Source organism: Heterodontus francisci, chromosome 33 (assembly GCF_036365525.1).
Source record: "Heterodontus francisci isolate sHetFra1 chromosome 33, sHetFra1.hap1, whole genome shotgun sequence".
Classification (NCBI taxonomy): Eukaryota; Metazoa; Chordata; class Chondrichthyes; order Heterodontiformes; family Heterodontidae; genus Heterodontus; species Heterodontus francisci.
The window spans coordinates 34,906,440-34,922,119 of record NC_090403.1 but is presented as its reverse complement, the minus strand read 5'-3'; the positions used below and the strand labels follow the sequence as shown (position 1 = coordinate 34,922,119).

Sequence of the window (15,680 nt, the reverse complement as noted above, 5' to 3'; positions counted from 1 at the left end):
CAGGAGCAGACGAGATGGGAAAATATTTAACTTGGGGAGAGGGAATTACAATGCTATTAGGCAGGAACTGGGGAGCATAAATTGGGAACAGATGTTCTCAGAGAAATGCACAACAGAAATGTGGAGGTTGTTTAGGGAGCACTTGCTGCGACTGCTGGATAGGTTTGTCCCGATGAGGCAGGGAAGGGATGGTAGGGTGAAGGAACCTTGGATGACAAGAGATGTAGAACAGCTAGTCAAGAGGAAGAAGGAAGCTTACTTAAGGTTGAGGAAGCAAGGATCAGACAGGGCTCTAGGGGGTTACAAGGTAGCCGGGAAGGAACTGAAGAATGGACTTCGGAGAGCTAGAAGGGGGACATGAAAAAGTCTTGGCGGGTAGGATTAAGGAAAATCCCAAGGCGTTCTACACTTATGTGAGGAACAAGAGGATGGCCAGAGTGAGGGTAGGGCCGATCAGGGATAGTGGAGGGAACTTGTGCCTGGAGTCGGAGGAGGTAGGGGAGGTCCTAAATGAATACTTTGCTTCAGTATTCACTAGTGAGAGGGACCTGGTCGTTTGTGAGGACAGCGTGGAACAGGCTGATATGCTCGAACAGGTTGAGGTTAAGAGGGAGGATGTGCTGGAAATTTTGAATGATATGAGGACAGATAAGTCCCCAGGGCCAGACGGGATATACCCAAGGATATTACGGGAAGCGAGGGAAGAGATTGCTGCGCCTTTGGCGATGATCTTTGCATCTTCACTGTCCACAGTAGTAGTACCGGATGATTGGAGGGTGGCAAATGTTGTTCCCTTGTTCAAGAAAGGGAATAGGGATAACCCTGGGAATTATAGACCAGTCAGTCTTACGTCGGTAGTGGGCAAATTATTGGACAGGATTCGGAGAGACAGGATTTATGATTATTTGGAAAAGCATGGTTTGATTAGAGACAGTCAGCATGGCTTTGTGAGGGGCAGGTCATGCCTCACAAGCCTTATTGAATTCTTTGAGGATGTGACAAAACACATTGATGAAGGAAGAGCAGTGGATGTGGTGTATATGGATTTTAGCAAGGCGTTTGATAAGGTTCCCCATGGTAGGCTCATTCAGAAAGTAAGGAGGCATGGGATTCAGGGAAAGTTGGCTGTCTGGATACAAAATTGGCTGGCCCATAGAAGTCAGAGGGTGGTAGTAGATGCAAAGTATTCAGCATGGAGCTCGGTGACCAGTGGTGTTCCACAAGGATCTGTTCTGGGACCTCTGCTCTTTGTGATTTTTATAAATGACTTGGATGAGGAAGTGGAAGGCTGGGTTAGCAAGTTTGCCGATGACACGAAGGTTGCTGGAGTTGTGGATAGTGTGGAAGGCTGCTGTAGGTTGCAACGGGACATTGACAGGATGCAGAGCTGGGCTGAGAAGTGGCAGATGGAGTTCAACCTGGAAAAGTGTGAAGTGATTCATTTTGGAAGGTCGAATTTGAATGCGGAATGCAGGCTTAAAGACAGGATTCTTGGTAGTGTGGAGGAACAGAGGGATCTTGGGGTCCATGTCCATAGATCGTTCAAAGTTGCCACCCAAGTTGATAGGGTTGTTAAGAAGGCGTTTGGTGTGTTGGCTTTCATTAACAGGGGGATTGAGTTTAAGAGCCGCGAGGTTATGCTGCAGCTCTGGTTTGACCACACTTGGAATATTGTGTTCAGTTCTGGTCGCCTCATTATAGGAAGGATGTGGAAGCTTTAGAGAGGGTGCAGAGGAGATTTACCAGGATGCTGCCTGGACTGGAGGGCATGTCCTACGAAGAAAGATTGAGGGAGCTAGGGCTTTTCTCATTGGAGCGAAGAAGGATGAGAGGTGACTTGATAGAGGGGTACAAGATGATGAGAGGCATAGATAGAGTGGCTAGCCAGAGACTTTTTCCCAGGGCGGAAAGGGCTATCACCAGGGGGCATAATTTTAAGGTGATTGGAGGAAGGTTTCGGGGAGATGTCAGAGGTAGGTTCTTTACACAGAGAGTGGTGGGTGCGTGGAATGCGCTGCCAGCGGTGGGAGTAGAAGCAGATACATTAGGGGCATTTAAGCGACTCTTGGATAGGTACATGGATGATAGTAGAATGAAGGGTAGGTAGTTAGTTTGATCTTAGAGTAGGTTAAAGGTTCGGCACAACATCGTGGGCCGAAGGGCCTGTACTGTGCTGTACTGTTCTATGTTCTCTCCTCATAGCTAATGTCCTCCAGACCAGGCAACATCCTGGTAAACCTCTTCTGTACCCTCTCCAAAGCCTCCACGTCCTTCTGGTAGTGTGGCGACCAGAATTGCACGCAATATTCTAAGTGTGGCCTAACTAAGGTTCTGTACAGCTGCAGCATGACTTGCCAATTTTTATACTCTATGCCCCGACCGATGAAGGCAAGCATGCCGTATGCCTTTTCGACGACCTTATCCACCTGCGTTGCCACTTTCAGTGACCTGTGGACCTGTACGCCCAGATCTCTCTGCCTGTCAATACTCCTAAGGGTTCTGCCATTTACTGTATACTTCCCACCTGCATTAGACCTTCCAAAATGCATTACCTCACATTTATCTGGATTAAACTCCATCTGCCATTTCTCCGCCCAAGTCTCCAACTGATCAATATCCTGCTGTATCCTCTGACAATCCTCATCACTGTCCGCAACTCCACCAACCTTTGAGTCGTCCGCAAACTTACTAATCAGACCAGCTACATTTTCCTCCAAATCATTTATATATACTACAAAGAGCAAAGGTCCCAGCACTGATCCCTGCGGAACACCACTCGCCACTGCCCTGCGTTCAGAAAAGCACCCTTCCACTGCTGCCCTCTGTCTTCTCTGACCGAGCCAGTTCTGGATCCATCTTGCCAGCTCCCCTCTGATCCCGTGTGACTTCACCTTTTGTACCAGTCTGCCACGAGGGACCTTGTCAAAGGCTTTACTGAAGTCCATATAGATAACTTACACTGCCCTTCCCTTCATCAATCATCTTTGTCACTTCCTCAAAAAACTCGATCAAATTAGTGAGACACGACCTCCCCTTCACAAAACCATGCTGCCTCTCGCTAATAAGTCCATTTGTTTCCAAATGGGAGTAAATCCTGTCCCGAAGAATCCTCTCTAATAATTTCCCCACCACTGACTTAAGGTTCACCGGCCTATAATTTCCTGGATTATCCTTGCTACCCTTCTTAAACAAAGGAACAACATTGGCTCTTCTCCAGTCCTCTGGGATCTCACCTGTAGCCAATGAGGATGCAAAGATTTCTGTCAAGGACCCAGTAATTTCTTCCCTTGCCTCCCTCAGTATTCTGGGGTAGATCCCATCAGGTCCTGGGGACTTATCTACCTTAACGCTTTGCACGGCACAGTAGCGCAGTGGTTAGCACCGCAGCCTCACAGCTCCAGCGACCCGGTTTCAATTACGGGTACTGCCTGTGTGGAGTTTGCAAGTTCTCCCCGTGTCTGCGTGGGTTTCCTCCGGGTGCTCCGGTTTCCTCCTACATGCCAAAGACTTGCAGGTTGATAGGTAAATTGGCCATTATAAATTACCCCTAGGATAGGTAGGTGATAGGGAAATATAGGGACTGGTGGGGATGTGGTAGGAATATGGAATTAGTATAGGATTAGTATAAATGGGTGGTTGATGGTCGGCACAGTCTCAGTAGGCCGAAGGGCCTGTTTCAGTGCTGTATCTCTGAACAAAAAAAGACACCCAACACTTCCTCTTTTTTGATAATGAGATGACTGAGACTATCTACACTCCCTTCCCTAGGCTCATCATCCACCAAGTCCTTCTCCTTGGTGAATACTCATGCAAAGTACTCATTTAGTACCTCGCCCATTTCCTCTGGCTCCACACATAGATTCCCTCCTCTGTCCGAGTGGGCCAACCCTTTCCCTGGTTACCCTCTTGCTCTTTATATATGTATAAAAAGCCTTGGGATTTTCCTTAATCCTGTTTGCCAATGACTTCTCATAACCCCTTTTAGCCCTCCTGACTCCTTGCTTAAGTTCCTTTCTACTGTCTTTATATTCCTCAAGGGATTTGTCTGTTCTTAGCCTTCCAGCCCTTACGAATGCTTCCTTTTTCTTTTTGACGAGGCTCACAATATCCCACGTTATCCAAGGTTCCCGAAACTTGCCAAACTTATCCTTCTTCCTCACAGGAACATGTTGGTCCTGGATTCTAATCAACTGACGTTTGAAAGACTCCCACATGTCAGATGTTGATTTACCCTCAAATAGCCGCCCCCAATCTAAATTCTTCAGTTCCTGCCGAATATTGTCATAATTAGCCTTCCCTCAATTTAGCACTTTCACCCGAGGACTACTCTTATCCTTATCCACAAGTACCTTAAAACTTATAGTCACTGTTTCCGAAATGCTCCCCTACTGAAACTTCGACCACCTGGCCGGGCTCATTCCCCAATACCAGGTCCAGTACGGCCCCATCCCTAGTTGGACTATCTACGTATTGTTTCAAGAAGCCCTCCTGGATGCTCCTTACAAATTCTGCCCCATCAATGCCCCTAGCACTAAGTGAGTCCCAGTCAATATAGGGGAAGTTAAAATCACCCACCACTAAACCCTGTTACCTTTACATCTTTCCAAAATCTGTCTACATATCTGCTTCTCTACCTCCTGCTGGCTGTTGGGAGGCCTGTAGTAAACCCCCAACATCGTAGATAAGGTGGTTAGGAAGGCATATGGGATACTTGCCTTTATTAGCCGAGGCATAGAATATAAGAGCAGGGTGGTTATGATGGAGCTGTATAAAACAATATTTAGGCCACAGCTGGAGTACTGTGTATAGTTCTGGTCACCACACTATAGGAAGGATGTGATTGCACTGGAGAGGGTGCAGAAGAGATTCACCAGGATGTTGCCTGGGCTGGAGCATTTCAGCTATGAAGAGAGAATGAAAAGGCTAGCGTTGTTTTCCTTGGAGCAGAGAAGGCTGAGGGAGAACATGATTGAGGTGTACAAGATTATGAGGGACATTGATAGGTTAGAGAGGAACAAACTTTTTCCCTTACCAAAGGGGTCAAGAACCAGGGGCCATAGATTTAGGGTAAGGGGCAGGAAGGAGGTTTGGGGGGATTTGAGGAAAAAGTTTTTCACCTAGAGGGTGGTTGGAATCTGGAACGCACTGCCTGAAGAGGTGATGGTGGCAGGAACCCTCACAACATTTAAGAAGTATTTAGATGAGCACTTGAAACGCCATAGCATACAAGGCTACTAGCCAATTGCAGGAATATGGGATTAGAATAGTTGGGTGTTGGATGGCAGGCACAGACACGATGGGCCGAAGGGCCTGTTTCTATGCTATTTAACTCTATGACAAAGGTGGATAAACGGGAAACTGTAGATGTGGTGTATTCGGATTTCGAAAGGCATTCAATAAGGTGCCACATCGGGTTGGCAAGCTGTTACTAGTGGAGTGCCACAGGGGCCAGTGCTGGGGCCACAACTATTTACAATTTATATAAATGACTTGGATGAAGGGACCGAATGTATGGTCGCTAAATTTGCTGATGACACAAACATAGGTAAAAAAGGACACAAACATAGGTAAAAAAGTAAGCTGTCAAGAGGACACAAAAAGTCTACAAAGGGATTTAGACAGGTTAAGTGAGTGGGCAAAAATTTGGCAGATGGAGTATAATGTGGAAAATGTGAACTTGTCCACTTTGGCAGGAAGAATAGAAAAGCAGTATATTATTTGAATGGAGGGAGACTGCAGAACTCTACGGTAGAGGCATCTGGGCGGCCTGGTACACGAATCGCAAAAAGTCGGTATGCAGGTACAGCAAGTGATTAGGAAAGCAAATGGCGTTTATTGCAAGAGGAATTGAGTATAAAAGTAGGGAAGTGTTATTACAGCTGTACAGGGCCTTAGTTAGACTGCATCTGGAGTACTCTGCACAGTTTTGGTCCCCTTACTTAAGAAAGGATTTAACTACATCAGAAGCAGTTCAGAGAAGGTTCACTTGACTGACTCCTGGAATGAAGGGGTTATCTTATGAGAAAGGTTGAGCAGGTTAGGCCTATACCCATTGGAGTTCAGAAGAATGGGAGATGATCTTATTGGAACATATAAGATCCTGAGGGGACTTGACAGAGTGGCTGCTGAGAGAATGTTTCCCCTTGTAGGTGAGTCTGGAACTAGTGGACACATTTTAAAAATTAGGGGTTTCCTATTTAAGACTGAGTTGAGAAATATTTTCTCTGAGGGTTGTTAGTCTGTGGAGAAGGTGGAGGCTTGGTCATTGAATATATTCAAGGCTAAATTAGACAATTTTTGATTGACAAGGGTTATGGGGGGCAGACAGGAAAGTGGTGTTCAGGCCACAATCAGATCAGCCATGATCTTATTGAATGGCGGAGCAGGATCGAGGGACCAAATGGCCGACTCCAACTCCATTTCTTGTGTTCATGTGTTATCAGAAGGTCATCTTACTTAGGTTAAACAAGGTCATTTCTGACCATTCTCTCCTACACTTCAATATTTTCAGTCTCTTTTTGACTTGCTGCCTTGTTGCATACTATTTCAATAACCCTCTGCTTTGCTACCCACATATGTGCATTTTATCTCTGCTGTTCACAATAGGAAGACCTGCCAAACTTCTTGTCGAGCACCAGGGCCAGCAACTGTTAAACATAATGCTGTGAGGTATTTATCAATGACCTAGATAATCTAATGAATTGTTTTTATTGACAGTCTACAAAAAAAGAAATCAAAGGTGGCTCACTGGCATCATAATTATCTATCACCTCACACTCTTTTTTAAACATGCATGAATACATTATACTTTAAAATATTTAAAGAAAACGTTTTCCAGTCATTTTTGAAGAAAATAGTCCACCGATCCTAAATCAGAAAATAATCCACCGATCCTAAATCAAAAATCATTCTCTACTGGGATTTATGTGGCATTTGCATTTCAAGTAACCTTGTGGCCTCTCTGAGTGGCATCATCCATTGACTGTTGAATCACAGACGATTTTCTGCTGGATTCAAATTCTGTCACAAAAGGTATTTCACTCCTATCCTGGTGAATCTTGAGCATTAAAATTGTATAGAAAATAAATCATTTACAAAACTTCAAGTATTGTCAATGCTGAAGGAACCACACAGTCCTTTATCAGTACTTCGATATACACTTTTTAATGTCCTTTAATGACTTTTGTCCTTTTTAATCTAATATCTATTTCTCCTTGCTTCTCCCAATTTTAAATCCTACAATCGTCTATTCAACCCTTTTTCTTTCCGCCTTAATGCCAGCAGCTCTAACCCATGTTTTTGATCATAAACAAAACTGTTCTACAAGATTTATTTAACTATTTAACTACATTCCTTTAGGAAATAGATAACCAACTGACCACTGTTTTGATTTTTTCAAGCATGCCTGAAGCAGGCACAGTTTACTTTTGCACCTCTGCCAGACTGCAGTGCCAAAGCAAGTAAACTAAGTGCAGGAATTTCAAAAGCCTGGTTGCACCACTTGCTTAAATGATGTTGGACAATCAGCACACCTACAGTACTAACATAACATTTTCAAGTAAGCAATGTATGGAGCAAATGAGATGATTCAAGACAAATATGGTTACCATGACACGGTAAGCCTCCTTTTGTGTGCAACAAAAGCACAAGGTAAATGCATGCTGTCAGCAGAACAATAAGCTGCACAAACAAGGTTTACTGAAAGTATAGAAGAATTTTAAACATTTCCTTTACAAGCAGTGAAACTTAATATAAATTCTCAGTTGGCAGATGAACCGAGTAGAAACCAATATTGAATTTGGTGGTAGTAGAATTGTTGGATTTTTCTCCCCCATAGAAATTCCAACATAGAAAGAAGCTATTCATCCCACTCTGCCTTTATTAGCATGATTAAAAGTAGCAAGACAACCTTTTACAATGAGCCTGGCTGAGAGAACATCTGAGTCTTTCAATTCACCTACAGTACAAACAGATTATCTATGAACACAGTCACAATGGGCCAGTGGACTAACTATTTTTACCAGGTATATTTACATCCATGCGATTCAAAAGTTTCTTGTATGATAAATATTCCAAACCAAAAAAACCTTTTCCTTCAAGTCCTGATAAATCCCGTAATTATTTATAGGGCTTGAATTAAAACACGAGCCTCTTTATATTACTCTTCCCTACCCTCCCCCACCCAGTAAAAAGAAATAAAAATCACAATGGAACATCCTCATTTGCATTTTGATTAGCAAATAACCAAGAAAATCAAGGATTCCATCAACGTTGCTTCAGCAACAAGATTCCTTTTATGACGGCTTTGTATTATTATTTAGCTCCTTGGCCTGTAAAGTTATTGCTTTGTAGTAGATGACAACTTCCCAAGCGTAACAAGTGCAAAAATATGGGAGAAAGAGGAGAAAGGGGAAGGCTGAAAAATTATAACAGGAGAAAGAAAAGAATATTTGAAGGATTACATTAAAAATAAATCATAAGTACCAGCATCCGACAACAGAAATTATGAAAAAGAATCTGATAAAGAGATAGACGTGATTTGCTATTTGATGCAATTTTTGTTGCAAAAACAGAGGAATGCTGTGTAAAGTTACTAAAAAGTGTGACTGGTTTATATTGAGTTTAATAAAAGATTTTATTTCAACTCATGAATACTAAATATAAATCAACATATGGCATGGTCAGTTGAACATGCATCTCTGATCTTACCTTTGTCTGAAAATTCAACTGCATGCTCTGTTTCTGATCCAGAGGAGCGAGTCTGTCGCAGTGGGTATTTTTTAGGTGTGACTGGGGTTGTCTGTTGCTGGCTACGTGTCACCCTTCTTGTAGCATAGGCAGGTTCATCTGAGGCATACGATGGTATCTGACGTACTGGGCTAGAGTCTTCATGAGGTTTGTTAAGAAAAAAATTAGATCTACAACATTTTAGGCTTAGAGAAATACAGCTAGCTTGTACAAATTAAATTAACAATGAAGGTGGTTATTGTTGCCTAGCTTGCATTTTCATGACTTTAAAAAAAATAAACATCTTGCCAACTTGTTACTGGTATTTATAATTAATAAGCAATTTTACATTGAAACAGGTGCAGGCAGAGCTAAATAGACTGCTGGAGTAACTAAATATTAAAATCAGATCTACCAATTTGAAAAGTAAGTTCTAAGTACAAGACATTAGTAGGTCAGCATATGCAGATCAGTACACTCAAGAAATATTTAGCTCTTTCTATTTAATTCAGTAAACAACTGCCAAACAATGCACTACTGAACTCCAATTATCTTTGGGACCCACAGAAAGCAGAGGGTTTTCAAAGCTGAGAAGTAAAAACATAGTCCATTTTACCTGAGGCCTTGCTGTCTTAGTAATAGTATGGGTACCAACTGGTACTGCACCTTTCCTGGTTGGGAAAAGGTCAATCTAAAAACAAAAAGCTTGCGCAGTATATGCAAACCATCTCTGGTGATTACTCAAACCTATACAACAAAATTCAAGCTTTTGCTTCATAAGAACATAAGAAATAGGAACAGTAATAGACCATATGGTCCCTCAAGCCTGCTCTTCAATTCAACATGATCTTGGCAGATCTTCACCCTCAACTCCACCTTCCCGCTCACTCTCCATATCCCTCAATTCCCTGAGAAATCAAAAATCAATCTATCCCAGCCTTGAATATACTCAATGATGGAACATCCACAACCCTCTGGGGTAAAGAATTCCAAAGATTCACAACCCTCCTCATTTCAGTCCTCAATGATCAACCCCTTGTCCTGAGACTGTGCCACCAGGTTCCAGATTCCCCAGCCAGGGGGAACAACCTCTCTCTTGTCTACCCTGTCAAGCCCCTTCAGAATCTTGTATGTTTCCATGAGATCACCTCTCAATCTTCTAAACTCCAGAAAGTATAGGCCTAATTTACTCAGCCTCTCATCTTAGGACAACCCTCTCATCCCATTAAATCATTCTACAGACATTCCCTATACCGCCTTAAATGCAAGTAGCAAGTCCTTAACTATGGAGACTAAAACTACGCACAGTACTCCAGTGGTGGTCTCACCAAAGCCCCATACAATTGCAGAAAGACTTCCTTGTTCTTGTACTCCAGTCCCTTTGCAATAAAGGCCAACATGCAATTTGCCTTCCTAATTGCTTGCTGTACCTGCACGCTAACATCCTTGTACGAGTACACCCAAGTCTCTCTAACAGCAACATTTAAAAGTTTCACACATTTCAAAAAAAAAATCTGCTTTTCTATTCTTATTACCAAGTGAATAACCTTACACTTCCCCACATTATACTTCATCTGCCACCATGTTGCCCTCTCACTTGTTTTTATACATGGGTTATTTAAAATGGCATTATACATGATTTCAACAACTGTGCTCCACCAGTTTTGATTACAAAAGATGGGCGTTTGTTTTTAGCTTGACCTTTCAAAGGATGGCGCAGTGGCTAGCACCGCAGCCTCACAGCTCCAGCGACCCGGGTTCGGTTCTGGGTACTGCCTGTGCGGAGTTTGCAAGTTCTCCCTGCGACCGCGCGGGTTTCCGCCGGGTGCTCCGGTTTCCTCCCACAGCCAAAGACTTGCAGGTTGATAGGTAAATTGACCATTGTAAATTGCCCCTAGTGTAGGTAGGTGGTAGGAGAATTGTGAGGATGTGGTAGGGAATATGGGATTAATGTAGGATTAGCATAAATGGGTGGTTGATGGTCAGCACAGACTCGGTGGGCCAAAGAGCCTATTTCAGTGCTGTATCTAAAATAAATAAAAAAATAAACTGTTTTCTTACATGTAAAATTTGCAATACTGAGTATAAATATTGTAAACTAGCTTTAGTACAGTACCAATTTACACAAAGTGCCTATTACAATTTATCCTGACAATTAAGTGCAGCTAAATTAAGAAAATTTTAAGTTCTGTTCCTTCAGCAAATTTTTCTTCTCTCATCTTCTCCTTGAATAGAATACAGTTCCATGGGTAACAGGTCATCTCTGGTGCCTCAACCACCAAATGACCATTATTCATAAGCCAATCTGCTTAGTGACTGTGCTAGCAAACTCGAGAACTGCAGCAGACATGCCAATTTTCAAAAATTGATCACGAGAAATGTGATTTCTCAGTCAAATTCAGCCTCACTTCTGCGAGAGGGCTGTGGAATCTCCAGACTTTTCTGCTGCTGACATTTTTTCGGGGAGCGGGGTCAGATCCAGGTTGTTGACTCTCTGCTGGTCAGCAACTTGGTTACAGAGAGCAGCCCTACAAGGCCCTGAAGCTGCTGCAGGCTTTTCTTTTTAAAAAAGGAAGAGATGCGTATCCCATGGGGAAAAGGTTGGAAATGGTGAGCTGGGGGGTGCAGATTGCTTTCATCGTGTTTCTCTTGGCTTGGGCATGACAGAAATCCTGGGGAGTTGACTTAAAGTTCGGACCAAATTTTCGACTTCCTGCAAGCCCTCTCCACCCCTCTAACACCAATCTTCTTATTGCTTTCCACTTCAACTATTGATACCTCCTCATTTAGCGCCTGCAGTTCTGCCCTCTCTATTCAGTTCTCTCCATTTCTTGATCAGTAAGAGTTGGACTCATGATTTATGAGCTGGCAGGATTGGCATTACTGCTGCAGAGGACATCACAATCATGAACACAAATACATCCAGCAGAGATCATCAGATGGTGATCTGGAGCAGAAGCAGACAAAATTTCCCGTATTAGGGACTCTGAGGGGTGCTGCAATCAACTGCCAATAACCCAACTGTAATCAGCTAGCTCAGCACAGGCTAAAATCAAATGTGTAATCATTTTGATATATATGGTTAAGCTACTCATTGATTGAACACTCCTTAATTTCACCTCACAAAGATGATATTATTGTATTAACTGCTGCATCACTTTTTTTTTACTCTGATCAAGAAACTGCCAGTCTGATGCTTTCAGACAAACTTTTAGCAGCAATTAAATCTTACTTAATTTTCCTCCTTATATCTTGTAACTCCCCTTTACCTTGAGAACTCTGGCTGTTGCGTAATGAAGATCTGGTTAATCTGGTAGATCTTCGTGGCTGTCCATCACTCTCAGAGCTATCTGTATGGTCCAGATCAGCAGAAAAGTCAGAATCTTCTGTACCCTCAGAGCTGCTGCCTGCCTGACGCTGAAACAGAACATGGAGAAGATCAACTGCGAAAAAAACCCCAATTATGCTCTTAAAGCAACATCTGTCCTCAAGAATAATCGTTAACTGTTGGAAGGGGAAAGAGTTGACAAGATCACTTAGTGTTCTATTTAATGGAGGACCTGATGCCAATAAGTTAGTGGATAAATTCCTTTGGTTATGTTGCCCAAGTTACATTCCAGCTTAAGACAATGGGATAGTTACCTTCCCTGCTCACTTTAAGAGTCCCACATAAAATTAATTTGGCTGCTCTCAATTTAACTCTTCGTGGGAATTGGTACACCACATAGAACTGCCCATAATTTGACATAAGTTGGCATTTTCACAGAGTCCAAACAATAGTGAGAAAGAGAAAAGTTCACAGTAGCAAAGCAGGGAATGACCTGTTGTTGGAACAAAAATAGGTTGCGGGAGAAGAGCAGAATTGGCTTTATTATACAATTAGCCAATGCTACACATGACCCAATAGTCCCTAAAGCTTACAGTGGGTTATCAAAAACAGAATAATGTTCTGCTTCGTCAGAGTGCCATCCTTCACCCGACAAGGACAAAAACATTCCCATCAGTAACTATCCCTCATCTTTCTTGACCTCTCTGCAGCCTTTGACATGGTCAATCATACCAACTTCCTCTCAACATCTCTCCTCCCTTGTCTAGTTCAGCGAGTGCCCTTGTTTGGCTCCACTCTTATCTATCCAATTGTAGCACATGATACAATGGCTTACCTTCCCAACCCTGGATCATTACCTCTGGAGCTCCCCACCACCCCACAAACAAAGATCTACCCTTGGTCAACTTCTTGTCCTTATCTGCATGCTAGCCCGTGGCAACATCATCAATAGACATGGGGTCATCTTCCAGTGTATACTGACATCTCGCCCTACCCTCTCCAGACTCTGCACTACCTCTGGTGTCAGATGGCTTGTCTGAGCCACTATTTCCTTCAGTTAAACATTAAGAACTAAGCCATCACCTTTGGCCCAAGCCACAAACTCCACACCCAAGCCACTGATTCCATCGCCTCTCTGGTCATGGTTTCAAGTGGAACCAGATTGCTTGGGACTTTGGTGTCTTTTTTAGTTACAAGCTGAGGTTCTGGCCCTCTATCCTCCCCATCACAATGATGATATACCTCCAACTCTAACACTGCCTGCCTCCACCCCTAACTGCCTCAGCCCTTCTACTTCTGAAATCTTCATCCATCCCTTCTTCAACTCCAGACTTGACTAGTCCAATAGTCTCCTGGTCAACCTCCCTTCCATCCTCCATAAACTTTAGCTTATCTAAAGCATTACTGCCCATGTCTGATTCTGCACCAGTTCCCACGCAGGCGTTATCCCTGCGATTGCCATTGTACATTGGCTCCTGGTTCCCACATGCCTTAATTTAAAACTCTCATCCTCATATTTAAATCCCTTCATGGCATGACTGCCCCCCATCTCTATAACCTTCAGCCTACATCTTTCTGATATCTCTGTTCCTCCAAATCTGGCTTCTTGTGCTTCACCCACTCCCTTCAACATACTTTAGAACTTGGTCTGACGATCTAGAATTCCGTTCTTAAACCTTTCTACCTCCACCTCCCTCTTTTTCTTTGACCCTCTTCAAAACTTCTTTGACCAAACTGAGTCACCAATATCTCCTTCCTTAGCCTGAAAGTGAGCTTTGCCTGATTGTACTTCTGTGGAGTACCTCTGCATCTTTTTCAGCAATAAAAGGTGCTATACAAGCTGTTGTAATGGCCTGACAAAGTATAGGAAATGTTGCCAGTGCTGGAAACTGCATGCAATCTATCCTACTTATGTAACTCTTTCTCCCATGTCTTTTGTTTTTATAATAGATTTCAAAACTTATATCTGGAACAATAGCATGACAAAATGCAGCCATATTAATACCAAGTCAAGACTTAGTATAAATAAAAACTGAATCTAGTTGGCACTGCTTGACATTTTTTTTTATTCATTCATGGGATGTGGGCATCAGTGGCTAGGCCACCATTTATTGCCCATCCCTAATTGCCCTTGAGAAGGTGGTGGTGAGCTGCATTCTTGAACCGCTGCAGTCCATGTGGGGTAGGTACACCCACAGTGCTGTTAGGAAGGGAGTTCCAGGATTTTGACCCTGCGACAGTGAAGGAACGGCAATTCAGTTCCAAGTCAGGATGGTGTGTGACTTGGAGGGGAACTTGCAGGTGGTGGTGTTCCCATGCATTTGCTGCCCTTGTCCTTCTAGCTGGTAGCGGTCGCGGGTTTGGAAGGTGCTGCCTAAGGAGCCTTGGTGCGTTGCTGCAGTGCATCTTGCAGATGGTACACACTGCTGCCACTGTGCGTCGGTGGTGGAGGGAGTGAATGTTTGTGAATGGGGTGCCAATCAAGCAGGCTGCTTTGTCCTGGAGGGTGTCGAGCTTCTTGAGTGTTGTTGGAGCTGCACCCATCCAGGCAAGTGGAGAGTATTCCATCACACTCCTGACTCGTACCTTGTAGACGCTGGACAGGCTTTGGGCAGTCAGGAGATGAGTTACCCGCAGCAGAATTTCTAGCCTCTGACCAGCTCTTGTTGCCACGGTATTTATATGGCTACTCCAGTTCAGTTTCTGGTCAATGGTAGCCCCTAGGATGTCGATAGTGGGGAATTCAGTGATGGTAGTGCCATTGAATGTCAAGGGGAGATGGTTGGATTCTCTCTTGTTGGAGATGGTTATTGCCTGGCACTTGTGTGGCGCGAATTATAATTATTAATTATTATAATTATCATTATAACAATATTCGGCAGGAACTGAAGAATTTAGATTGGGGGCAGCTGTTTGAGGGTAAATCAACATCTGGGAGTCTTTCAAACGTCAGTTGATTAGAATCCAGGACCGGCATGTTCGTGTGAGGAAGAAGGATATGTTTGGCAAGTTTCGTGAACCTTGGATAACAAGAGATATTGTGAGCCTAGTCAAAAAGAAAAAGGAAGCATTCGTAAGGGCTAGAAGGCTAGGAACAGCCGAAGCCCTTGAGGAATATAAAGAAAGTAGGAAGGAACTTAAGCAAGGAGTCAGGAGGGCTAAAAGGGGTCATGAAAAGTCATTGGCAAACAGGATTAAGGAGAATCCTAAGGCTTTTTATACGTATATAAAGAGCAAAAGGGTAACCAGGGAAAGGGTTGGCCCACTCAAGGACAAAGGAGGGAATCTATGTGTGGAGCCAGAGGAAATGGGCGAGGTACTAAATGAGTACTTTGCATCAGTATTCACCAAAGAGAAGGACTTGGTGGATGATGAGTCTAGGGAAGGGAGTGTAGATAGTCTGGGGCATGTCGTTATCAAAAAGGAGGTGGTGTTGGGCGTCTTGCAAAGCATTAAGGTAGATAAGTCCCCAGGGCCTGATGGGATCTACCCCAGAATACTGAGAGGGGCAAGGGAAGAAATTGCTGGGGCCTTGACAGAAATCTTTGCATCCTCATTGGCTACAGGTGAGATCCCAGAGGACTGGAGAAGAGCCAATGTTGTTCCTTTGTTTAAGAAGGGTAGC

At 43.5% G+C, this 15,680-nt stretch overlaps 1 protein-coding gene across 3 annotated transcripts in view; it reads right to left on the bottom strand.

Moving 5' to 3' along the window:
* kat7b (K(lysine) acetyltransferase 7b) overlaps nucleotides 1–15,680 on the bottom strand; it is a 91,665-nt gene that overhangs the window by 53,986 nt on the left and 21,999 nt on the right. For all 3 annotated transcript variants that reach the window (XM_068013299.1, XM_068013301.1, XM_068013300.1), the window contains 2 exons: nucleotides 11,997–12,144; nucleotides 8,710–8,886 (listed from right to left, as the gene is read on the bottom strand). In XM_068013299.1, coding sequence (XP_067869400.1) covers nucleotides 8,710–8,886; nucleotides 11,997–12,144 — 325 coding nt within the window. The remainder of the gene's footprint in view (nucleotides 1–8,709; nucleotides 8,887–11,996; nucleotides 12,145–15,680) is intronic.